This window comes from Plecotus auritus (assembly GCF_963455305.1).
Source record: "Plecotus auritus genome assembly, chromosome: 1".
Classification (NCBI taxonomy): Eukaryota; Metazoa; Chordata; class Mammalia; order Chiroptera; family Vespertilionidae; genus Plecotus; species Plecotus auritus.
Window position 1 is genome coordinate 169074008 of NC_137770.1, and position 27443 is coordinate 169101450.

Consider the following 27443-nt stretch of genomic DNA (forward strand, 5'->3'; position numbering starts at 1 on the left):
AAAAAAACTTCCCTAAGTGGAAATCTGCAGCGGCCGTGGGAAGAGAAGGGAAGTGGGGAAGTGTACCTCGGGCGTCAGCCAGACACTTTGCCTCTGGGCATGTGGGAAACTGAGGGAGGAGGGAGAAAGGCTGCCCAGAGCGAGATGCCAAGAGCTTCTGCCACTGCTTTTGAGTGAAGATATGGAGAGCTAGAGCTTTCTGCTCCACTTCTGCCCGCCTGGAGGCCATTTCTCCAGATTTAACTGCGATAAAGAGGGAGCGCTGGGCAGGGTCAGTGTAAGCCAGAGTTGCCGCCTGGCCCACAGCAGACCCCGCTCGGGCCCTATCCTAGGCGGGGAAGTGGCCCTTGGGACACTGAAGTTACCCCGTGGAGGGGGAGGGGTCGTCAAGCTCCTCTCCAATCACTGCAGCCGCTCCACAATTTGCATATCTTATGCAAATGACCTCCGGTTCAGCTCCCCCGCCCCTTGGGGGCTCTGGGGACAGCGCGGGCCGGACGAAGGTGAATACATTAGGATAATGTGGCGGCCTCGCTGGGTTTAGTCGGCCCGGCCGCGGTGGGAGGCTGAGCCGGGAGGAGGCGGGAGCGGGGGCGGGACGTCGGCGCCGGGCGCGCGCGCACTCACACTCACTCACACACGAGCATCCCGAAGGGTATTTAAGGCTTGCACGCGCGAGGCTGCGGAGATCCTGGGGGCAGCCGCGACTTCGGCGTCGCCACTCGCTTTTGCTCCTGGGTTATTTCGTTTCCTCTCTCCTCTGCCCCTCGGTACCCTTTGAGTGCTGCGCTCCCGCCGCCGCTTTCCGCCTCTTTTTGCCTGGCATTGAGTCCAGGTGGGAAACGGCGTGCGGAAAAACACCGACTAGGTAGAAATAAGGCGAACCAACAGAGACGCAACAGGTCTGCGCTGCGGGGCGAGGGGAGCGGCGGCCCCGCAGCCGTCTCCCACAGTCCCGGCCCCTGTGCAGCCGCCCGCGGGGACCTCTGAAGTGTCCGTCCTCAGGGGGGTGTCAGCAGGACTATCCGAGTGGGCTTCTTTCTGGTATTTGCCTTGTGGCCACCAGTCCCTAGACTGAGGGTGCTCTTCACCCCCAGGTAGGAGAGGAGAAGAAGGCGGAGGACGGTCCAGGACTGCTGGTCTCGGCACTGAGGAGAGCGGGGGTCCATCTCCGCGCGCCCCTCTCCCACTCCGCCAACTAGTTGTACAGCCCACCGGACTGAACTTTGGAGGAATCGTCCTTTTTCTTTCCTTTTACGATTATTGGAAGTGGTAGAGGGTGGGAGGCAGCGGACCCCGCCACGATGCTGCCGAAGAAGCCTGCAGGAAAAGGAGGGGCCGGAGAGCCGGGCTCCGAGGACCCGAGCCTCGCCCGGCAGCGTTGTGCCCGGGCCGTGCCCCTAAGCGCGGCCCTGGCGGCCCTCCTGTCAGTGGTGGCCGTGATGTCTTGTCTGTACCTGGGGGTGAAAACCAACGACCTCCAGGCGAGGATCGCCGCTCTCGAATCCGCCAAAGGGGACCCTTCCATCCGTCCGCTTCCCGATTGCCTGGATCAGCTCAAAGCAGTGGTGCAAGAGAAAGTGGAGCGACTTCTGGCTCAGGTGTGAAAAGCTGGGGTATTTTGCACGTGCATAACATCTTGCACAGGCGTGATTCTGTGTATACGACCAGCCTACCCTTATTGTCCGCATACTTGGTGTGGCTGTGTGCACATATGCTAGGCGTCCATCCCTGGTGGCATATGTTTGTACTGTATATGCACATCCTTTGATACCACCCTCTCCATGTGTCTCATCTTCCCTCACTCTTCTGAATATTTGCATGTTAAATCTATATGGAGCTCTAAAAGCGGGAAGGGTGACCAGAATGGCAGGGTGGCATTTTAGCTTCTTTTAGTTTTCCAAAGTCTCATATGAATCTTTACCAATTTTGTGGAGACTATTTCTTGCAGAATAACATCTGTTATGTTCTTCAAGAGGGTTAGGACCATAGGTGCTATTAATATACAAATGGTAATCACTCTTGAAAGTAAAATAACCCTGAATGTGATTTAGAACCAGTTATTTCATACATTGAATGGTCTCATATTAAATGTTTAAAAAGAAAAAAATAGTAGCTTAATCTTTTTGGTAAAAGATGCAGTGCCAGGGGTGTTTATGAATGCAGAGCCATTGGACTTGAGACTTTAAAGTAATCTGCAATATGTACCAAAATCAGGGCAGATTTAGACTGGAGTTAGGAGGTTTTCTGGAACTTGTTCTTACAACAGAGAGGCTCTTTGGCAGTAGTTGCAGCCCAACATGATAAGCAGTTGACCTTCATGCATAAAGTATTGGCTGTTTTAAAACACATAACTTACTTAGAACTGCAACATGTTAATGCCAGGTTTTTCCATTGGCTGCATATGTATGAGCTGAGGGAGTGGGTGGTGGTAGTTGAACAATGAGAAAGATGTTATACAAGTCCAGCAGTCTTTTAAAAATATTTTTATTTATTATTTTTTTCAGCAGTCTTGATATCATGTCAATAATTATTTTCTTTTTTATAGGGCTTGGGTACTGTTACCTTTTGACTGAAGTCCAAGTACATATGTAAACTTTAGTTATACAGGCTATCAAATGCTGGTCAATCAAGCGTATGGACAGAGAATCCCTAAAGAACCCATTTCTCTACAATGCTACTGATGACTCTTAATCCCTCTTTTTTCTATCCCCTGCAGAAATCCTATGAACATATGGCTAAAATAAGAATCGCAAGAGAAGCACCTTCAGAATGCAACTGCCCAGCAGGTAAAATGGAACTTATTTAACAAGGTTGGCTCCATAGCAGAGCATTTTAAAACAAAAGTCCTGTGTCTGTCAAGTCTACCTGTAATAATAGTACAGAAAGAATGCAGACCCAACTCACTTTAATAAAATCAACATGTCTCAGTCAAAAGAATGGCAAATAAAGCCCCAAATATTATTTTAAGCAGCATACCAAGGTCTGTTATGGGAGAACAAAAGAGAGATAATCACCATGGAAAATATGGCAGATGATGTACAAATATGAAATTCTTAGATTCACAGATTGAAAAATATTGTTCAATTTTATTCACTTTTAATACCTACTGTGAAAAGGACTGCAGAACACGCTAGATTCTGAATTCCCTGGTGGCGAATGTTGGATTAGCACAGGTTTCCATTTGCTCCTTTTAACATATGATTATGTTAGTAAATGACCTTAACTTCCTCTCCTGCTTTTATTTTTTTTCTATCAAAAAGGGTTCTGCATTCTTTAGATAAAGGAAATTTGTTCTTTATCCTGAGTTTCCCATTGCAAACTACTGCATTCTCAATGACATCTCAGAAAAGGCTCGTATATTTTTACCATTTTTTTCTCTGCAGCTTTAGGGGATTATATTAATGATAGCATATTAGTATAAAGATAGAAAAGAGATATTAATGAATGAAACCCCTAGGTAATCATTAAATCTTCCTCAGTAGACCTCTGAGGCTAGGGAGTCAGTTATCTGTAGACCTAACAATTTAGAAGCCCTTGGAATATGTCTATTGGAAAACATCTAGTGGATTCAACTGATAAAAGTCATGGAAAACTGCCATCAGTCGAGATATTTATTTCAGATAAATGTTGTTAATGTATTTGTGAACATTTACTTTCTTTTACCGCCACTTATGGAAAAGTGAGTCTCTTATATTTTCTGTAATGTCCAGACATATGATGCTTACTTCCTATATTTTTTCATATTCTGAGTTTTTTTTCTCATGATAGCTTGTTTTTCCTCACCATAACACAGCTAAATCAGGCACCATATTTAGAAATTTTAAATGTCAACTCCCAGTTGTACAGCATACAAGTTTTATTATTTATGTTCTGCTACTTTGTTGACCATAATGGAGCTGTAGTTTTGGTAAATGAAGCCCTTTCAATTGAGAAGACATATACATTAGGTAACAGGGAAATGTTAATGTTTGTTTTGACATTGTAGGTTTCATTCTTGCTTGTTTTAAATTGGAAAAGACCTCAGAAGTCAGAAATTCAAGGAAAGCACTTTTGTAGTGCAGGAATTAACTCACAAAACCTCATCAGCTTGGAGGGATTATTTAAATTCTCAAAACAGTTGGTATAGGACTTCACTGGTCATACACTTAGAGCCCAACATTTTTTTTCTATTCAGTATTCTTGTTAGCTGTGTGACAAACAACTAGTGTTTAGTTAATAGGATTCTTAGTGAACTGGGTAAAAAGTAGAGAAGTGACAACTACAGCACTGAGTTCTATTACTTGTGAACTTAACTGCTTTATGATGTTGGGTGTAAACTAGCTGTTGAGGTCTAATATGTAATCTAGAAGAAATATATTATATTTAGAGTTTACCTTACATTATCTCCGATTATCATTTTGAACCATTTTTCTTCTTAACATACTAATTGAATAATAAACAGTGATTTCACCATAATAACAAATAAATAATAAATGATGATTTCCTTGGCTGTTTTGTTGGCCCTCAGTATTGGCTGCTTTACTTTCTTGCCACCACTAGAGCTCCACATTACATCAGTTTTCACCAGGTTGTTTGAGAGGTAAATATTGGATGGTGCACATTTCAATACACAGAAGCAAACAGATTTCTTGCCAACAAATCACTATTATAGAAACACTTTAAGCTTGTGGAATAATTAGATATCATCAAAATAGAGGCATTATGTTGAAAGTAGTATTCTGGGGTAAAACTAGTGGATTTAAGGTAGGGTCAGTGATTATTGTTTTAGGGAATGAATGGGCTGGCCAAGAGGAAAAGAAAGGAGATACAGCACTTCCCACCTGGATTGGCTCTAACCCTGGTTTGCAGTGACTAAGAGTTGTCACCCAGACATCTGTTTGTAGGGCAGAGTGAGACTTGTCTGTGACCTCAGCTTGCTCAGTTCCTGTGGACAGATGCCCACCCCTTGAAGTTGAAACTCTTGTTGACAGTCTCCGTGATAGAGCCAAGGGCTGAGAGCAAAGGATTAATGCTGTGTTGTTTGTGTTCTCTTTAATTGCTTTTGATAGGACTCAGTCCCAGTGAGGTTTATCCAGGTAGGCTACAAGGAAATCATAGAATTTATAGATGTTCTTAAAATAGATATTTTTAAGCACAGGAAGGAGCATGTATGGGAGAGGGATGAGGTAAAATATTATTGAGTAATTTCTAATTATAGGGGAATCACTCTCATTTTATCTTCACAACGACCCTGAGAGTTAAATATTGGTGATTTCATTTTATAGACTGGGAAACTGGACTCAGAAGGTGACTAACTTACCATAGTAAAGGCAATGTTAGGATTCATGGCCACATCTGATAGAATCAAAAGCTCAAAGTCGAGTGAGGGATAGAGAATGAGTATAGGCTTTAGAGCTGAACAGTTCTGGATTAAAATCCTAGGTTGCTATTAAATAACTGTGTGACCTTGGTCAAACTAATGAACTTTATATTCCAGTTTCCTCATCTGCAAAAAAGTACCTAATAATAATACTTTCTTCCTTGTAGGATAATAATTTAAACAGTCTGGCACATTGGTGTTTAGCTATTAATACATAATAACAATTACTATTCTTTTTACTGTATTACATGCTATTTAACTTTCATCTGGTCCATAGGGACACATGATAGAGGTAGAAAAACCAAGGTCTGCAGATATGTAACTTGCTGAAAGGTTTTGGACTAGAAAATTATGCTTAATTAAACAAATATATCTATAGGTTATTTGTGTAGATAATCAGTCAAACAACTTAGTGTCTCCGTGCTACACCAAGATATTTATATTAGTCTACTAAATTATTTTTTTTACCAAAATTACAGGAAAAACATTTGACCTTGTAGGTAAACCAGGATTGAAGTAGATAAAACCTGGCCTTAAAAAAGTATGGGAATAGCCGAAACCGGTTTGGCTCAGTGGATAGAGTGTCAGCCTGCGGACTGAAAGGTCCCAGGTTCGATTCCGGTCAAAGGCACTTACCTTGGTTGAGGGCACATCCCCTGTAGGGGGTGTGCAGGAGTCAGGTGTGCAGGACATACCTTGGTTGTGGGCACATCCCCAGTAGGGGGTGTGCAGGAGGCAGGTGTGCAGGAGACAGCTGATCGATGATGTTTCCAACTCTCTATCTCTCTCCCTTCCTCTCTGTTAAAAATCAATAAAATACATTAAAAAAAAGTATGGGAATATTTTAAAATGTCTTTACAGTTTTGATACTAGATGTCTACAAAAAGAAATACTTTAACTTTCTGACTCATTTTCACACTTTAATACTTTAAAAATATTAAAATATTTTTCAATTATTATTAAAGTATAATTTATAATAATTACCCGTTTTAAGTGAATAGTTTAAATATTTAAAAAATAATTTTATGGAGTTGTGTAATCATCACCACAATCCAATTTTAGATCACCTTTGTCACCTCTGAAAATTCCCATTTACTTTTTTTAAATATATATGTATTTAATTTTTATTGTTGAGATTATTACAGATGTCCCTCTTTTTCCCCCCCATAGCTCCCCTACACCCGGTTCCCACCCTACCCCAGGCCCTCGACACCCTATTTTCTGTGTCCATAGGTAATGCATACATGCATATAAGATCCCATTTACTTTTTACATGTCCTCAGAAGCTCTATTTTTAAAATATTTGCATTAAAGAAACCCCAAAATAAAATTTAAGAAACCATATACATTGGAGCTCTATTTAGCAGAATATTTGATTCTGCAGTAGCTGAACCATGGAAATTTAGCTGGTATCTGTGGCTTGGCCTTTGTAAAACTTGAGAATAAATTGTTTTTTTTGCTCTGGCTGTAGAATTCCATTTTGGGTTCTATTCTTGCAGTCCTACGTAAGGTATGTATAAACCAGGCATATTTATGGGAGGGTTTCTATGATAAGGAACACAGGGAGCCAGGCAGCCAACCAGTGATGTTTATATCACCAAGGTTTCTGTGCCTTACTCATCAGTAGTATTGCCTGCCCAGGGTATTAGGTAGAAGAGCCTCTGTGGTGTAATGGACTGAGAATGTGAATGGGCAATCAAGAATACAGAATTCTAATCCTGGCTTTGTCATTAACATGTTATACAATCTGGGGCAAGTATTTTTAAGAATGACTTTTACAGACTCAGTTTTTATATCCTCTCAATAGGAGTGTTGGACTGAAATGGTTTTGAAAGGCATTTGTCAATTCTCCAAGCATAAAGAGCCTTCTGTGTGCCAAATATCATGCTAGAGACTTGGAATATGCTGCCGAATGGGCAGACTTGGAATCTGCCCTCATGGAGCTTACATTTCAATGAGGATGACAGGCATTTATTTAAAATTGACATGAATTTGCAGGTGCAACAGATGCAACCAAGAAAAAGAACAGTGTGCTTTGGAGCATGTGACCAAAATTTCTCCCATGTTGTAAATACTAAGAATTTATTTTTATTTTTATTTTCTCTGGGGAAAAACTGAGAAATTCACAGTAGGAGAAAATCAACATGAGAAATCTGGCTTCTGATTAGAGATAAAGCTGTAGCAATGAATAAAAAGATGATTAGTATAGCCTTTCCTGACTCTTGGCTTTCCAAGAATTTATGGTCAGATGAAGGTGCACAGACACTTGGTTTATCTACACTGATACCCAACTGAAACAAAAAGGTGACTTTAGCATATAAAAAGTAGTGGTAGATAAGATGATAATTTATTCTTCTACATTTCTTCTGAAAACAGTGAGATTTGGGTTGAATAAGAGTCAAAACTTTCTGCCCAGTGGGTACTGCACAGGACCTAGCCCTTTGACATTCACTAAAAATGATGAAACGTAACACAGCTGGTCATCTGCTCGGAGAGTTTAGCTAAAGATAAAAAGATATACCACATAATTTCTGAGGTTCCTATCCACCCTCCAAGCCTATGAAAATGATTATATATGAAATAAAAATAGATGTAGGCAATGAAAGTCCCTCTGATTTATAAATGTGAGTGAAACATTTGGTGGCTGGCTTTGTGGCATCTTCTCAATTTGGGTGGAAATAAATGTTAACTGTAGCTTTAAGATTGTGCACCCTTTTCCATCGCATTACCTTGCTAACATAAATTACTCCTATAAAATTTCTATTTCCTACTAACATGGTTTTTCACCCTGCTGTACATTTTTCCTAACCAGCTGCCCACTGAGTGGGAAGAGTGTATCTAGTCAGGGCATAGTAATGTGTAGGTTTTCAGTTATGTGAGGTAAAGAAGTCAGAACTAGTTTTCAGAAAGAAAGCAAATTAAAATACTAAAAAATAATGTCATTTAAATGAGAATAGTAGGCAATCCCCTCCTCTTGTAAGCCCAGACAATCCAGTGTGAGTGACATCAAAGTGCCTCAAAGCATTCATGTTATTTTCATCCTTATACTAGTAAGCAAAACAGTTTGGGTGTAACACTTAGTTGGTCCAGTAGTGACAGCTGGCAAAATGCCCTGTCACCCACAGGACCAGGGACAAATTGCCTCTTGAAGCAGTGTTCTCGTTTCCTAGCTTCTCTTCTGTTTCTCTTGTCTAAAAATTATTAAGAAGTAAATCCGTCAGATGTTCTTTTTCTCTTTCTTACCTTAGTAATTCATTTTTCCATGAGCTAGAATTTATTTAAGAGGAGGGCCTAAGTTCTGCATAGGGGTTAATTCTTTCTAGCTCATTGGAAGAATGTATAGGTACAAGTAGCCTCTCAGGCCCATTGTGCTTCTGATTGGCTTGGAACTGCCAAATCAACTGTGGTATTTGAAAAAACAACAACAACAGTATTTGAATGTCAAATATAGGTCTAGGAATGGAGGAGGAGGGCATCCTTTTATCAACAAGATTAGGTAAATGGAGGGCGTAAGGAGAAAACATGCCAGAATCAGGACTGCTTTACAGTCCAGGGGGGCATTTCCTGTTGCAGGGGAACCACACTAGACACTCATCAAAATAACATCAGTCCGTGATATCTTGTGTGGAAACCGTCCAAAGCCTATTATGAAAAAGTGTTTTTATTCCATTCTTTCACTTGATAAACAGTACTTGGTGGTTTGTTGGAAGCTGAGAATTGAAAACCATGTATGAGTCAGCCTAGATTGCAGGCTGCAGCCACTGTGGGACTGCTAAACACAGAAGCTGCCTCACTCTCCCTGGTTTGCCAACAGGGAGCAGTTCCATGCTGTGGTTTACTGCCCCATGATACCTTTTTCCTTCTTTCCAATTTGTGTTAGAAATGACTGTGGCATACCCACATACTGAATCCTTAGACTCGCACAGTTAACTGTTTCATTGGGATGTATTCAGCAATAGTGCAATTTAAAAATATTTTAAAATTGACTTTTAAAAAGGAGGAAATGCACAAAAGTGGGAAGCAGAAGTGGAAATCACTTGCAAATTAAGATTGAGCACTTTTCATTGGCACTATATATTCCTTCAAATGACTATTCTGTAAGTCATTTAAATAATAGGATTCCCTGAAGACATGCCATCAGATGACAGGCACCTTCCCTTTGTGACCACAAGGAGGAGGAACTGAGCTGCATAGTGGGACTTACTGATTTTCCAGTTCCTTACCAATTAAAGTCCTAGCTACCTTCTGTCTCTTGACTTCTCTTTGCAATGGAAACGATTTTATGAGATAACAAGTAATTTCTTCCATCTAAACTTGAAGACTAGACTGTCCTATCTACCAGCTTTAAGATATTTAAAACAATGTAGTAATTTTTACATTTGTATTAGTCAAAAAGTTTAATTATTTAGTTCACAGATATGAACTTGAAAAAAGTAGTCCCACAGCTAGAATTAATGAACTAAATGTAATTAAATTTACCAGTTGAGATTTTGTGCTTACGTTTTATAATTTCTCAGAATCAAGAATCATTTGTAGTCACTATCATGCTTTTGACATGATTTCATCTGGAGTCCCCATTTCAACCTCAGTTACCACACAATATGGTAGTTGAAATATGTTCTTTATTTTTCTCATTGTGTTCTTTAGTCTGATTGCTTAGTCTGATTTGCCAGGAATAGCCTTATTAATTTGGATATTAATAATTTAGATTTTAGGAGCTCTAGGCTTCTGGATTATGTACACAAAGTTTTTATTCTTATGTTTGAAATGTGGTCAGCACATATTTAAATACAATTTTCACATTTAGGCTAAGTGACCGAGTAAATTATATGAATTGTAGCCCATTCTAGTTTATGCATTATGGGAATATTGAAAGTAAGACCATGTCTAACTAGAAGTAGCTGGTCCTGACAAGGTAGAGCCTATCTTTCCTTTCTTTACCAAAGAGTTCGTTATGCAGGAGAGTAAAAGCAGGAGGAAAAATCACCCATACCCCCTAATCTCTTGGAATCAAATATCTTTACCATCATACTTGGCAAGCCTGGCATTTTAGAGTTCCTCTTTTAATGTAAATCTGGACAGTGGTCTGAAAGTTGGAGGAATTCTCCATTATAGCTCTTCCTCCAGCAGTTTCTTTTGCTCTGGTAGCAGCCATTGGGAGAGAAAAATATTGTAGGAGTCTCTCCTTCAATTCTATTTACAGGGAAAAAATGGTATTCTTATTTTTGATCCTTAAGACACTAGAATTAAATATGCCTGGAAAGTTGAAACAATTCTTCCCCCAATATTCCTATATCTTAGGTCAATTCCAGTAGTTATGAAAGGTAAGATACTTTTATTACCCTTCTAGGAATTATGAAACTCCAATTTGTGTCTCAGGGACTCCAGAATCCAGTCGGCCTTTTTTAGATGTACATAATACGATCATAAGATAAAACATGTTCACAAACCACATACAAAACCCAACCTTTTGACTGGAAAGTCATGCTAGAAATACTGGCAAATTCTAGGGCTTTGCCAGCAAACTTTGGAATGCTACAATTTTTTTTTTTTTTAACTGAAAGAATTAGCTCAAAGCCAGAGCTGACAAAGTTTGAATGGAAACAAGCTGCGGAAATAACTGCCTTTCTGAGGATGGTTATCCACCTGGTTGGGGGTCAAGTGAGTTAAGTGGGTCAAAGATCAGGTGACTCTGGTGGGCAGATCCCGATGCTAACTGCTAAGTGTTCTCATGGTTTAATTGCATTCCGTTTCCTGAGGGAGTGCATTGGGAGTCCAGTCTACCAATCTCATTTATGTGCTCCATGGCCTGGTTTCTGGTTTATATCTGTGCATCTCTAGGGCTTAGTACGGTTCTCTAGAAGGTTCTCTATAAAAGTTCATAATGATCATAATGAGGATCTGTCAACTTGACTTGGTTGAGGACTTTTATTGTGGTTTACCTCTTTACACACACCAATATGCTTATCCCCGTGCCTTTTTAACATTTTCTCTGAGCACTTTGTGAGCCAAAACATATGAAAATTAATATAAATCTTAGAGACCAAGTAGTTTAGGCATTTTCCAACTTTTCTTAAAGAGGCTGAACCTTTTTAAAACACAAAATCCTATGAGAAAACCCAGCATATGACATCCATGCAATGTTAGCTACACACTGATTGACCTTGGAGGTCAGAGGGGTCGGAGGCCAAAACCCTATATTTTCTTTCTTTCTGCTGCCTACGCCTTTTCTCCAAGATGACCCCTGAGGTAGCTCCAGAGAATCACAGGACACTGTTAGAAAATTGCTGAAAGTTCAGTCCCCAGTGTGTACATTTCAGAGAGAAAATGTAAATCGGGGTACAATCATACTGCAACAAGTACTGCAAACAGAAATTTGAAAGATAATCCTCTACCTCCCATTGAAAGGCATGTCCACTGTCATCAGCAATGCTATTTACTGTTTGAATAGCTAGTTGTTGACAGTAGGTTTTGCCAAGTGCAACACCTTCTTCAGTTGTGTTATTGGACAGATAATAGAATGACCCAGCATCTGTACAAGTTATTGAGCTTTGTTGTGCAATTTATTTTCTCCTTAATGCACAGTCTCAATCTATGGACTTCCAGGAAGTCTGGAAGAGGAAAATGACTTTTTAAAAAACTACTTTAGTTACTTTGCCTCTTGAGAGAAGACAATTATCAGTAAAGTAGCAAAGATAGGAAGGCAGACCAAGTACTGGAGACTGGAAAGGTCATATATCCCAGCCAAAGCTATTGTAAGCTATAAAACAGAGGTTTAACCAAGCAAACTGTATCCCCTAAATTTACTTCCAAAACCCTCCAGACATACTGACAACTTCCTAGGAGTTTAAGCAGCGAACCTGACTGTATGGCTTAGTACTACGATACATGTTATGCATCTGGAAGTTTTTAATAAAAGTAAAGCTCTAACATTGAGAAATTACATCCGTATTGAGACCAGGGCTTTTATGTTCTAGTATATAGTTTCCTTCTGTGCAAAGTTATGTAATACTTTACATTTTAGTTACTTCTGAGAATACTTTCCTGAATATTGGTTTGGTTCTCCAATCAAGTTTTGTATGAAGAATGCTATGTGTTGATGGTAAAATGTATGTTATGATTTTTGGAATATTAAAAAAATAATTTATTTTTATGGCAAAAACTATCCTTGAATTGAGAGGTCTGAGGTATGCTTTCTGTTCTCTGTGTGTGAGCCCAGGACACATTAGACTCAGAATGTGTTTTATTCTATTATACTTTTATCTGCCTGAGAAGAAGATCTTCAAGAAGAAATTCTAGGTAGAAAAATTTTATAACCAGTCACATTTATCCCATATGGATGTATATTATACATCATTTTCCCGACATTTTCAATCTTTTACAAGTCTTCACTTTTGTTTAATTGTAGTCACATGCCACTAGCATTTTGAATATTCACATGGCATTCACGGTTACAGGATGTGATGATGTTAATAATGTTCATTAGACTCCTGAAAACCAAGAGTGAACATAACAAACATATCCATACACAGAGAAAGGATGCTCTGTCAGGCTCTCAGTGAACAAGCATTGTCCTATTGTGATCTGTTACTGGTGAACAGAGTGGACAGGATTGTCTTTGGGATATAGCCAAGGATTTAGGAAACTATAAAAACAGAAGATCTATACTACTAAAGAATTCTCATCCTACTCAGGCCATTCTCCTTTCTGTCCTCTCTCCCCTTCTCTAGTACAAACAGAAGCTCTATCTTACTTCAGTCTATTGATCACTCTCTACCTGACTTACTGTTTGCCTCTGATTTGATCAGTCAGTGACTTTATTACCCTTAGGTCCCCCAAACTTTATGCCTATTCAAGGCAATAGCTATGCTTATGATTAGATCCAGTAGCATAACTAAAAACACATAATGGTAAATATCAATACTACACCCAAATTTCAAAAAGTAACTAATTGTTTTCTTGAAAATTACTGTTAAAAGACAATTTTCAAAAAAGGTAAAATTATCGCCAAAACCGGTTTGGCTCAGTGGATAGAGCGTCAGCCTGTGGACTGAAAGGTCCCAGGTTCGATTCCAGTCAAGGGCACGTAACTTGGTTGCGGGCACATCCCCAGTAGGAGGTGTGCAAGAAGCAGCTGATCGATGTTTCTCTCTCATTGATGTTTCTAACTCTTCGATCCCTCTTCCTTCCTCTCTGTAAAAAACCAACAAAATATATTAAAAAAAAAAGGTAAAATTATGACTTTCATACAGATATAAGCCTTGGCCAGTTTGGCTCGGTGGTTAGAGTGTTGGCCCGTTGACTGAAGAGTCTTGGATTCGATTCTCGGTCAAGGCCATGTACCTCGGTTGGTTGCAGGCTCCATCCTCGGCCCTGGTCAGGGAGGGTGTGGTAGGCAACCAGTCAGTGTGTCTCTCTCACATTGATGTTTCTCTCTCTTTCTCCCCTCCCACCTCCCCTCCACTCTCTAAAAAAGCAATGGAAAAAATATATCCTTGGGCAAGGATAAAAAAAAAGAACATTGTTAAAAATTTTACTAAATCATTAAAGAAGTAACTGGTAAGATGTTCAATTGAGAATTTAAAGACACACATTTATAGTTGCAGAATATTGTAATCAATGTAAAAATGGAGGCAAAACTGAACTTACCCATAGTGAGGAAGCGAAGTTAATTTCACTCAGAAAGAATTTGCATGTTAATAGATACCTACAGAGTTTTAAAATAGCTCTCAAAGAATCAGAATCATATATTCCCCTATATTCATTCCTAAAGCAACCACACAGGAAAATATTTTTTAGGTAGCAAAAAAATTGTTTTTACGCTTTAGTATAGTAATGGTTATTATTCTATCTCCTTCGTTGTTCCGTGGGGGTAGTTCTGATTGGCAAACGACTGGATATAGAGTTCAAAACCATGGTTATAAGGTTTTTCAAGAATTTTCTAGAAACCGCCAATAAATTTAGCGAGACCCTCCAGGATATGAAAAATGACTAACTAGAAATTAAGCATACACTGACTGAAATAAAGAATTATATACAGAGATCCACCAGCAGACTAGAGGATCGCAAGAATCAAGTCAAAGATTTGAAATACAAAGAAGCAAAAAACACCCAACCAGAAAAGCAAAAAGAAAAAAGAATCCAAAAATATGAAGATACTGTAAGGAGCCTCTGGGACAACTTCAAGCGTACCAACATCCGAAGTATGGGGGTGCCAGAAGAAGAGAGAGAGCAAGATACTGAAAACCTATTTGAAGAAATAATGACAGAAAACTTCCCCCACCAGGTGAAAGAAATAGACTTACAAGTCCAGGAAGCACGCAGAACCCCAAACAAAATGAATCCAAAGAGGACCACACCAAGACACATCATAATTAAAATGCCAAGAGCAAAAGACAAAGAGAGAATATTAAAATCAGCAAGAGAAAAACAGTTAGTTACCTACAAAGGAACACCCATATGACTGTCAGCTGATTTCTCAACAGAAACTATGCAGGCCAGATGGGAGTGGCAAGAAATATTTAAAGTGATGAATAGCACGAACCTACAACCAAGATTACTCTACCCAGCAAAACTATCATTCAGAATTGAAGGTCATATAAAGAGCTTCACAGATAAGAAAAAGCTAAAGGAGTTCATCACTGCCAAACCAGTATTATATGAAGTGCTGAAAGGTATTTTTTAAGAAGAGGAAGAAGAAGAAAAAGGTAAAGATAAAAATCATGAACAACTAATATATATCTATCAACAAGTGAATCTAAAAATCAAGTGAATAAAAAATCTGATGAACAGAATAAACTGGTGAATATAATAGAATCAGGGGCATAGAAAGGGACTGGACTGACAATTCTCAGGGGGAAAGGAGTGTGGGAGGGTGGGGGAAGAGACTGGACAAAAATCGTACACCTATGGATGAGGATGGGGGGGGGGGTAAGGACAGAGGGTGGGGTGGGAACCGGGTGGAGGGGAGCTATGAGGGAAAAAAAGAGGAACAATTGTAATAATCTGAACAATAAAGATTTATTAAAAAAAGAGTCATGTATCTAGTATCTAGTAGTCTTTTTTTCCTTTTTATTGAATTTATTGGGGTAGCACTGGTTAACAAAACTATGCAGGTTTCAGGTGCACAATTCTACAACACATCATCTCTACACTGTATTATGTGTTCACTACCCCAAGTCAAGTCTCTATCCATCACCATTTATCCCCTTTATACCCTCAGTCATCTCCCCACCCCCGCAGCAATCACCACAGTGTTGTCCTTGTCCATGAGTTTTTTTCTTTTTTGCTCTATCCCTCCACTCCCACCCCCACCCAACCCTATACCCCCAAAAGCTGTCAGCCTGCTCTCTATGAGTCTGTCTATATTTTGCTAGTTAGTTCATTTTATTCTTTAGATTCCACATATGAGTGAAATTATATGGTACTTGTCTTTCTCTGACTGGCCTGTTTTACTTAGCATAACGTTCTCCAGGTCTATTCATGCTGTTGCAAAGGGTAAGATTTCCTTTTTTATGGCCAAGTAGTATTCCACTTGTGTAATATACCACTGCTTTTTTATCCACTCATCTACTGATGGACACTTGGGTTGCTTTTGAATCTTGTTTATTGTAAATAATGTTGCAATGAACATAGGGGTACATATATTCTTTTGAATTAATATTTGGGGTTCCTTCAGATAAATTTCTAGAAGTGGAATTGCTGGGTCATAAGGCAGTTCCAGTTTTAATTTTTTGTTTTGTTAATCCTCTCCCAAGGATATTTTTCCATTGATTTTTAAAGAGAATGGAAGGGAGGGGGAGAGACAGAGAGAAACATAGATGTGAGAGACACATCGATTGATTGCCTCCTGCATGTGCCCCATCCAGGGCAAGGGATTGAGCCTGAAACTGAGGTACATGCCCTTGACCAGAATTGAACCTGGGACCCTTCAGACCGAGGGCTGATGCTCTATCTACTGAGCCAAACTGGCTAGGGTGCATTTTTAATTTTTTGAGGAAACTCCATACTGCTTTCCACACCAGTCTGCATTCCCACCAACAGAGCACAAGGGTTTCCTTTTCCTTACATCCTCACCAATGCTTGTTGTGTGTTGATTATTGATGATAGCCATTCTGGCAGGTGGTAAGTGATATCTCATTGTGGTTTTAATTTGCATTTCTCTCATGATTATTGACCTTGAGCATCTTTTCATATGTCTATTGGCTATCTGTATGTCCTCTTTGGAAAAGTGTCTATTCAGGTCCTTTGCCCTTTAGTAGTCTTTAAAAATGTTTTTATTCAATTAACTAATAAAACAGTAATTGTGATTATTAGAGACATTGGTATTTAAATTTTTTAAAAATTTATCTTTATTGTTGAAAGTACTACAGGTGTCTCCCCCCACTCCCCTATTGACCCTCCCTTCCCCCTACTTCCCCCCCTCCCCAGGCCTTCATTGAACCATTGTCTGTATCCATGGGTTATGTATACATGCATATAAGTTCTTTGGTTAATCTCTTCCCGCCCGCCCCACCCCTCCCTATGACAGTTGTCAGTCTGTTGCATTCTTCCATGTCTCTGGATCTATTTTGTTTGTCAGTTTATTTTGTTCATTAGATTCCACATATAAGTGAGATCATATGATATTTACTTTTTTCCTAAGAAAATTGAGAAGTTCTCTAATGAGTATTATGCTACTTTGCAGAAATGCTGGTGACATACCAATTAAATGGTTTTTCTGAAGAAAAATGATCTGTCACTTGTTAGGTCAATTGTGACATTTTTAACCCTCCCCAGGCTGCCTTCCATAGCAGTTATTTTTAAGGAGCCTCACAGACTCTCTTAAACATCAGTTCAGATTCCCTGGCCATATTTTCTAATGAAGACACTGGCTAGACTGGCTTGGGTTATAAAGATAGAGATCCCTCCGGTGGCCTTAAGCAACAGTGGTTCAGGGAATTCTCCACTTTGTCATTATTGATATTTTGGGCTGGATAATTCTTTGTTCGTGGGAGGCTGTCCTGTGCATCGTACGGTGTTTAGCAACGTCCTTGGCCTCTACTAACTAGATGCCTGTTGTACAATCAATTTCTGCAGCCAAAAATGTCTCCAGAATTGCCAAATGTCCCATAGGGGTCAAAATTTCCCCCAGTTGAGAACCTTTCTCTTAAGACTACCCAGTGACTAAGGAAGGCAGGAATATCACATTTGTGCGGGCTGCCCTAGAAGAGCAGGAAATGGAGGGCTGTCAGGACAATCAGGGAGTAGAGTATCTCCCTTCCCTTATCCATAGTTTCAGTCACCCACGCTCAACCACAGTTCAAAAATATTAAATGGAAAATTCCAGAAGTATACAGGTCATAAGTTTTTAATTGCATGCCATTTTGAGTAGCAGGATGAAATCTCACACTATCCCGTCTGGATGTGAACCATCCCTTTGTCCAGCATCTCCACACTGCAGATGCTCCCCTCCTATTACTCACTTAGTAGCTGGTTATCAGGTAGACTGTGTCTATATTGCAGTGCTTATGTTCAAGCAGCCCTTATTTTACTTAATGATGCCACATTCACATAAGTTTAGTTACAGTATATTGTCATAATTGTTCTACTTTATTATTAGTTACTAGAGGCCCAGTGCACGAATTTGTGCATGGGTGGGATCCCTCGGGGTGGTCTGTGGGGATCGGGCCCCAGCTCGTACTCTCAGCCTCACAAACCTGCAGCCTCACCTGGCACCACACCGTGGCCTGGTTCCTCCCCTCACCCGCTCCACCATCCTGCCTGGAGGGCAATCGATCAGGGCGGGGGCCCCTGCACCCTGCTCCCTCAGTGTCTGGCGGCAGCCCCATCCCCAGCCTCTGCTGCTGGTCACCATATGCGGTGCAATCTGCGGGGCAATCGGGCCACCGCTTGCACCTGCCTTGGCCTGGCGCTGCCTGCTCACCTGCTCCACTGTCCCATCGTGGTCCCGCTCTTGTCAGGGCCCATTGGGGCTGGCAGTGCCTCCACTGCTGCCTGCTGCCAGTGCTGCATTGCCGATGCCCACCATGTTCTGCACCATCCCTTGGTGGTCAGCTCATGTCATAGCGAGCAGTCAAATTCTGGTCGAACTCCCAAACAATTTGCATATTAGGCTTTTTATTATATAGGATTGTTGTTATTGCTCCTACTTTATAGATTGCCCTTTATCATTCATATGTATGTATGGTATGTATAGGAGAACATTGTATATATCAGGTTTGGGACTATTTGTGGTTTCACACAGCCAGTGGGGGTGTTGGAACATAGTCCCTGAGGATGGGGGGATGACTGTATCGTCTTTCCTTCAGCAGGAGGGTTAAGAAATTTATCTCTGCTTCTACTGCCTTTTTCAAAGGTGCTTTCCTCTCCTCTCTCCCTTGTGGATGCTTCTGTTTGCTGCCTTTTGGTCAAGGTATTACTCAAGCATGATTCCTTTCTTTGTGTTTAATTACAATCTTTTGTTATTATTGTTAAAATAATACATTCATGTATCAAAAATGCAAACATATGAGTTAAAAACAGTATATAATATCCAGTTTCTCTCTGCAGAGGAGACTAGTGTTATCAGTGTATTGTGTGTCTTCCCAATACGAATTATTATACAGCATTTTTCTTTAAAGGCTATTGAGTATTTATTGTATAAATGTTTCACAGTGTATTCAGTAAGAAGGCAGATCACTTGAAAGTTCTGATAATGCTTTCAATCCTGGCTTTCTTGTTTCCTGAGGAGTACCCCTTTGATTCCTACTCCTATTCTACATAACCTCAAACTGTATATATGGGAGCTTAATAGATACTTGTTGACTAAATATATGACTGACCTGGTATGCTGATGACAAATATTTTACAACCGCTCCAAAAAAAGCCCTCATTTGTAGCATTTGAGGATTTTTAGGGTATAACTCTCCCAGGAGGGTTAATTTCAGGACAACAAAGTGCAATTATGACGTGATTAGTTGAGTGTTTATTAGCTTTGTTTTAAATATAGTTTATTTCATTGTAAGTTTATATGAGTCGAATTTTAATATTGACTGTGGTCAATAGTGGTTTTGCAGAATCCTGAAAATTGAACAGTCAGTTCTCCCGAGTCAGCTTTCAGCAGCCACTTGCAATGACATACTTGTATTCAAAGAGAGTGTATTGCATTGTTTGTGGAAATGTAGTCTTCAAGTGGTGATGTTGCTTCCAATAGTATTTTAGAATCTCCGTGTTGGGAGAGTATTTAAAGCTGTCTAGGCTTATGTTGTATCTGATGTTTGAATTTCCTCAGTGACATCATGGCTAAATGGTCATGCAACTTATGATTATTTCTTGAATAGACCATTCATTCTTTGGACTAGTTTGTTAAAATGCCTCATCTTTTTGTGAAGTTTAAATTCATTTCCCAAGAACGTTCACCACTTGGTTCTGTACACCATTCCCCCTACATTATAAAAATTAAATTGAAATGCTTCTTTACTATGACAATTCTTTAAATGTTTGAAATCAAGTATTATATTTTCTATTGATGTTTTTATATTTGGAATAAATGCCCTTAGCTTATTCTGGTGTTTCATTTTGTATACTTCTTTTTAAAATATGTTTTTATTGATTTTTAGAGAGAGAGGAAGGGAGAGGTATAGAGAGATAGAAACACCAATGAGAGAGGAACATCATCATCAATTGGCTGACTCCTTCTGAGGATGGAGCCTGCAGCCTGGGTATGTGCTCTGACTAGGAATCAAACCCATGGCCTCTTGGTTCCTGGGTTGATGCTCAACCACTGAGCAATACCACCCAGGCTGTTTATTTCTTTCTTAGAGTGTTGCACATTGATTTGAAAACAGCTCCAGATGGGGCTTAATAGGATATATGAGAGGGAAAGAGAAGAAAACTTCCCTAGTTCCAGATACCATAAAGTTAATTAATGCAACCTAAAATTACAATAAATTTCTTGTTGGTCCCATAATTCTGAGTGACTGACTTGAGTTTAGCATTAATGAAAACTGCAAAGTATTTTTTGTATGTGCTACTGTAAAGTCCTGTCTGCCTTATTCTTGATTGTATGGTATTGTGGTTCCTCCTCCCCCTCCCCCTTCTCCTCCTCCTCCTTCTTCTCCTCCCCCCTCTTCGCCTCCTCCTTCTCCTCACCTTCCCCTTCCCCATCCTCCTTCTTCATTCTTCATTCTTTCTCCTTTCTTCTTCTTGACTTTATATTTATTTTCACTAAGAGTTCATCTATTTATATAGATTCCCAACTCCACCCTCATCAAGGTTTGTTGGGATCATGATTCTTTCAATAGATTTCCAACTCCTCTTGGTTTTATATGATTTAGAAATTTGATGAAACAACCAACAGTGTTTTCTTCTGATTCTGTGATGAAAAGTCTGAGCACAAGAGTTAAGGACAGAGCATCATGGCTTTCTAGTAGTCTTTCCCTTTTGGTTGCCATTGATCTATTTATGAGCACCTTTGGAATTGCCTTTCTACCAGTGGTCCATCCACTCAGTTGTCTTTTATGTATTACAATGCATCCAACTGTGCTCCTGCGAACATCATTTCTTTTTCATGTTAAATGTTCTGAGGAAGAAAATTTAGAGACTTACTTGGTTAAACAGATAAGTTTACTGTAGGATTTATGTATTGTGATCCTCCAAAGTGGAGGATGTATATATTAATTTTTCTAAACTTCTTTTGTGATGAAGCATTTTTTTCCCTTTAGATAAAAATATATGGCTAAGAGCAAATTGTGTTGTAGATTATATTTTTTTTTCACCAGGACAATACATAGAGAAATAGTTTGGAGGTTTTCTGAATTTTAACTGAGATTGTCAAAGGTTAATTAGGAAAATGGTGCCCAACTTGCAGAAGTAAAACTTGATGAGTTTGTAGGAAAGAGGAGATGGAGAAGAAAGAGAACAAAATATAGGGCAAGTGGGGATTCTTCAGGTAGGACATAAGCCTAAAGCCAGAAGGCAAACTTAAATAGCAGGCAAGTAATGTATGACATTTGTTAGACTAGGGAGGGTATCCTGTCATCAGATGGGAGTGTAAAGCCCACAGAAAAGCATTCAAATAATTTTTTAAAGCACTCTGCCAAGTAAAGCAAACCTTTGGGTGTTATTTAGTCTGGTCTAAAGGCTGAACGCCATGATAGCAGCTACCTAACTCAACTATATACAGAGTACTCCTTTAATTTTTGGAAAACAATTGAATAACATATTTTATATAAAGTTCTTTCATTTTAGTGTCATAATTCTCCCTAGTTAATGCTGTTTAGTTTTCTTTGTGAACATTTCAGGGTATGTAGACTGTTCTTATGTTGATTAAGAATATGATGATATTTTGCTTTCCTTAAGAGTATGATCATCATTCTTTGTTTCTTCCATGCTTCACCACGAATTGAGCAACAATAATAGAACTTATAATAGTAACCAGAAATAATTAAGTACAATAAGCATTTAGGTTATGTCAAAGCCTATTATGTAGAGTCTGAATCATTTAAGCTAATAATATGTAGCTAAAATGAATGTTCTCAAGACTTCAAAGGTATATCTAAAACACAGCAAACTTGAAAAATTTTTTTTGTAAAAGTAGAAAAAATAGTTTCTTTTTTATAAGCAGAAAATGAACTGCCTTTATTATATTATGTTGTCACAGGTCAACTTGTGTTGTCCCATAGCATAGCAGATCCAGCCCCAGGGACAGCTCCATAAGGCATACAGTAAGCAGGGCTGGGACCCCAGAATCTGGTAAGGCATGAGGTGGAGCTGGGCTGAGAGGTAGTCTTGGGGCCCAGGCAGGCTGTTCTCTCTGGCCCAGCTGCAGCCCACAGTCTAGGTGAGGCCCAGGATGGCCTGAAGCTCCTGAGCCTTGTCGCCAGGCAGTGAGCCCAGTGCTGAATGGAAGCTGTTGGTGTGCTGTTCAGCCAAGAACGTCAGGAGCAGCAGCAGTGCGGCCTTGGTGTCTGGTGGGATCTTGTCGTCAGCCTGAATGAGGCTGCAGATGCGTAGAAGCTCAGGAGCCACACCTACAACCTGGTCAGGGCTGTTCTGGTACAGGAAGTTGAAGAGGTGTCCTATGGTGACCCACTCCTCCAAGTCCTCCTTCAGTGGCAGGGCGTGCAGCAGAGCAGCCAGCACCCGGGGCTCTGGTTTCCTTGTGGGACTGGCCATCAGTAGGCGGGCCAGTGCCCCACAAATGTTATCATGGACACGATCATGGCGCTCCCGTGCCAGGAGGGGTAAGAGGAGCCCCACCAGCTTGGAGAAGTATTCCTGGGCAGGGCGGCCCCCATGCTCAGCCAACACACCCAGCCCAAAGATGGCATTGCTCCGCACTTCGGGATCTGTCTCCCGGGCGGCACTTAGCAGCACGGGAAGCAGGCGGGACACAAACTGGGCTGAGGCAGCACCCAGGCCCTGAATGGACTCCGCCAGCGTCCCCACTGCAAAGGACTTCTCTGCCGCTGTGCAGCCCTGTTTCGTCTTGCAGAGCAATAATGGCAAGAACCCAGCAAAGAAGGGGGCAAAAGTGTCTCCCCCTGCTGCAGCTGCCAGGGCAGGAATGGCCTCACCAGCGTACTCTAGCAACATGGCATTGTATTCAGCCTGGTCCTCGTCCTCCTCCTCCTCCGTGTCCTGACAGGCTGTCTTCCTCTGCAGCACAGCCTTCAGCATGTTGCAGAGCTCAGCGAGGCGCCCAGGGGGCTGCAATGTGAGGGTCCCACAGCTGCGCAGCACCCCAGTCAGGGCCTCCAGCACGGCCATCACCACTTGGCCCTCCCGCTCCCTATATACTGCCTGCATGTAGGATGGTACCACCTGGGCCAGGATGACCTGCAGAGCAGCAGTACTGGGGTCTGAGGGGCAGCTTTGAGAGGTCTTGTGCAGTGCACAACAGAACTGTCCCAGAGCCTCATGGGCTGCCTTTCGCACATTCAGGTGAGGGCACTCCAGAAGTTTGAATACTTCTTCAAAAACACTCTCCATGTAGGGAAGGAAGGCCACACTGGTGTTCACAGAGATCTCCCCCAGGGCAGCACAGGTGTCTTCCTTCTCATCAAAAAAGGCATTTTCCACACTGTACCCTGAGATCTCTGAGTCATCCTCCTCTTCCTCGTCCTCATCCATGAGTTCCTCCTCTTCCTCTCCATCACTCTCATCATCAAACAGAAGAAAGGAGCTGCTGCTGTCGTACTGAGGCACAATGCCCTCAGTGGAACGCAGTGACAATAGCATGAGTGTGGTGATTTGTGGCAGGTAGGGTGCCAGGCCCTCACCCATCAGCCCCGATAAGGCTGCAAACAGGCTGTACGTGCAGCGCCGCAAGTCAGGGTCGTCTACCTGGTCACATAGGCCCAGCCCCAGCTTGCAGCATTCCTCAGCCAGGGGCCTCATGGGCTCCCCCACTGCTCGTGCCAGCACCCCCAGTGTCTCCAGGCTCTGGATCCGCAAAGGATGAAGGTCCTCATGGCCTATCACCAGAAAGTCCCGCAGGTGCTCCATGACGGTGGGGAAGTAGGGCAACAGGGAGGCCTGGGCAGCCGTGGCAATGGCCCCCAGGGCGCTCACAGCCAACTCCTTAGCCCGGGGGCTGCTGGGGTTCCTCAGAGGCTGCAGCATACATTCCATAAGCTCCGGAAGGTAGGGCTGCACTTTTGGCCCTAGGTTCTCCACGAAATTCTCAAGTGCATAGCAGGCCCTGGCTAGATGGTGTGTATGCCCAGGAGACACTGACTTCAGGTAGGCAAGGAGCAGTGGCATCACCTCCCGTGAATAGCTGCTGATTTGAGGCTGTAGGTTATCTGAGAACTGGCCCAGGGCAAACAGCGCAGCATTACGCACAACTTGTGACGGGTCCTCCAGGCCCTTGCACACAACCTGCAGTAGTGGAGGCAGCAGTCTCTGCCTGATGTGGTCGCTCGCTCCATCAGACAGCACAGCCAGTACCAGGAGCCCAGCCTTGCGCTGGTATGGGTTCTCACTCCGCAAGGCCGCTTCCAGCATGGGCTTCAGCGGGGTAAAGAGCTTCTCAGGGGGCAAATGTAGTGCCAACATGTCCACAACCTGTACAGCGAAGTGCTTGGGTGTCTCTCCCACCAGCCCAATCTCCAGTTCTTCCTCCTCTGAATCCTGGTCCTCAGGATCCAGCTGGCCCAAGGGGGGCTCGGCAGCCATAATGGGGAAAAGGGTGTGCAGCAAGGAGGGCAGGAGACGATTCTTCAGTAAGGCCTTGCTCTTGACTTTGACCAAAAAAGTGAGGCTGCAGAGAATACGTACCCGTACTGCATCACCCAGAGCCGTGTTTCCAGCCACCCCAAGGCAGAATGTGAGGATCTCAGAGAGGTGGGAGGTGATGATAGGCATCTCTGACTCCAGCAATTCATCCAGGGCCTCCATGGCCTCACAGGCCTTTGCCTCATCTACAGAGATCAGAGTCTGCACGGCGGTGATGAGCTTAGGCACTAACATCCGTGCTAGAGGCACATCATCAGTGCCGAGATAAGGGGCCATGGTGGTCAGAGTGCGCAGAGAGTAGAAGAGAAGCCCAGGAGAGCCCACCTCACCAAGGGTCTCATTCAGAAGCCGAAGCAGCTCCCGGTGATGGGGTCGGAAGGCCTCAGGCCGGGAGGTCACCACTACACTTAGCAGCATAAGCCCCATCTCTCTCTCGGGGATGTGGGGACTGTGGGTACTGTGCTGAAGCAGCTGCATGAGCTGAGGCCAGGCCTCCAGGCCTTCCTTCCGAAAAATAGTGGCTGAGAGCTGAGCCAGGCTAAGGCTCACATTGTGCTCCGCCTCTCTCTGGAGGGTCGTCAGGACCAGGGACTTGAGGCTCTCCCGGTGCTCCGCCGCCAGCCTTCGCCAGCGGGTGTTGAGTCGTCTGCGGGTCAGCACGGCTGCGAACTGGCGGATCTGGGGATCGGTCGCCGAGGCCAGTAGGTCGCAGAGCGCAGGCAGTGCGGCGGGGTCCCGCAGGGCGGTCTGAAGCTGCTCGGTGGCCCGGCGGATGCGCTCCGTGTCCGGCAGCAACAGCTCCCGCAAGATCTGCTCCAGGCCCGCGGGCTCCATGGCAGCAGCCGAGTGGCCGTTACTTGGCCGGGAGGTGGGAGGGTCTGCACGTGGAGGCTCTGAAACCCACTTCCGGCGGAAAGGTGGAAAAAATAGTTTCTTATAATGATTGTATACACTCATTGTAAAACCATGATAAATCTCTGTATGATATTCATATGGATTGCCCATAATTTAACAATTTCTCTTTTTATACCTCTAGATTATTTTCAATGCTTTTATAAATACCTTTGCAATGAATAATGTGACATGTCTTTGTGTGCATCACTCACTGATAATTACCTATAAGTGGAATTGGTGATTCAAACCTTATGAAATTTGTACAGTTCATAATGCATACAGTTAAATTGTATATCAGAAAGTGAATGAAAGTGCTGTCTCCTGGCACCCTCACTGGCACTGTAGGGAACTTTCCAAGGGGAGTGATCAAATTACGGTATAATATAAGAAATTAAGCCCTAGCCCATTGGTCAGCAAACCGCGGCTCGCGAGCCACATGCGGCCCTTTGGCCCCTTGAGTGTGGCTCAGCGTTAGAACCACTTCCTAAAAATAGACTTGCCCAGGCCGAAAACCGACTTCTGCGCATGGGCCACGAAGTTTCAATCGCACTGTATGTGTGTGCCCGCACGTGGTATTTTGTGGAAGAGCCACACTCAAGGGGCCAAAGAGCCGCATGTGGCTCGTGAGCCGCGGTTTGCCTCTCTGTTGACTAATGAGTTTGCTGACTACTGCCCTAGCCGGTTTGGCTCAGTGGATATAGTTGGCCTGTGGACTGAAGGGTCCCAGGTTCGATTTCGGTCAAGGGCACATGCCCAGGTTGCGGGCTCGATCCCCAGTAGGGGCATGCAGGAGCCAGCCGATCAATGATTCTCTCTCATCATTGATATTTCTATCTCTCTCTCCTCTCTCCCTTCCTCTCTGAAATCAATAAAAATATTTAAAAAATAAAATAAAATATATTCTTCTTTTAAAAAAAATTAACAGAGACAAGAGGGTGTGGAGGCCTGGGGCAGGGGGCTGGGGCAGGCTAATAAGGGGTCAATGAGGGAAAAAGAGGACATATGTAATACTTTCAGTAATAAAGATTTTAAAAAAATAACAGATGATATTTAAGATAGTTAAGTGAAATTTTCTCAGAATTCCTTCAAAAGTCTGTTGATTTTTTTCACCCATTACCACAAATCAATAATTTTTGGTGAGTACAGTCTTTATAGTATATGTATATATATACACACACACACATTTCCCTCCTATTTAATGTAACAACTTTAGTTCTTTTCCACTTCAGGCTTCTGGTTCAGTTTTTGTGCTATAAAGGGAAAAATATTGTACTTTTCTAAGTACAAGAGAGTATTCTAATTATAATAATAATTCTTGAAGCACTTTTGCTATTCTTGAAGTTTTGTCCTGAAGGCTTTGCAAAAACTGGTTTCTGTTGCTCTTATTCCTTGGGGAGCTAGATTTAAAACCCAGCCAGAAATCCATCAACATTCTACTGTATTTTTTGGAGTAGTTGAAGAATCGCTTAGTATGAACTTTAGTGTTCATATAAAAACACAATTTCATTGAGAGATGAGCTGGTTTTAAAAACATACTTGAAGCAAAAATGTAATTTAACTGTGTGTTACTCATCAGTTTCCTCATTAGGGTGGTTTTCTGCTGTCTACAGGATGGCACATTGGCATGCCTCCTAAGCTCAGCTATCAGAATTTATGATTATATTAATGACAGTGTGTTTGACTGTAGCTTGGAAAGAATAGTCACTGTTCTAGAGGTTTTCAAGGAAGTGAAGTGTTTTCAAGGAAGAAAGTTATAGTGGGGTAACTAGCAAAAGTGCTTATATTGCTGTAAAGTAAAGCTGTAGTGTTTGAAAGAAAACACCCTCTGTATTTCTTTGCTTTATTGTTGCCCTTATTAAACTAACTGAATATAACATTTTAAACCAGATTTTTTTGGGACATGACCATTTAAGAAATTGAAAGTGGCTTCTTCTATTCTGAAATGCTATTGTACTTCCTGCATGTA

The 27443-nt window shown here is 41.9% G+C and overlaps 2 protein-coding genes across 2 annotated transcripts in view; one reads left to right on the top strand and one right to left on the bottom strand.

Annotated features, from left to right (window-relative positions):
- Positions 1–708: 708 nt before the first annotated feature.
- COL25A1 (collagen type XXV alpha 1 chain) overlaps positions 709–27443 on the top strand; it is a 513960-nt gene continuing 487225 nt past the window's right edge. Inside the window, exons 1-2 of the mRNA XM_080655171.1 lie at positions 709–1601; positions 2720–2789. Coding sequence (XP_080511297.1) covers positions 1305–1601; positions 2720–2789 — 367 coding nt within the window. The 5' untranslated portion in view covers positions 709–1304. The remainder of the gene's footprint in view (positions 1602–2719; positions 2790–27443) is intronic.
- LOC308248557 (importin-4-like) lies at positions 22181–25417 on the bottom strand (the record flags this gene model as incomplete). The annotated part of the gene is made up of 1 exon (XM_080668675.1): positions 22181–25417. One exon carries the CDS (start codon positions 25415–25417, stop codon positions 22181–22183), a length of 3237 nt encoding a protein of 1078 aa, XP_080524801.1.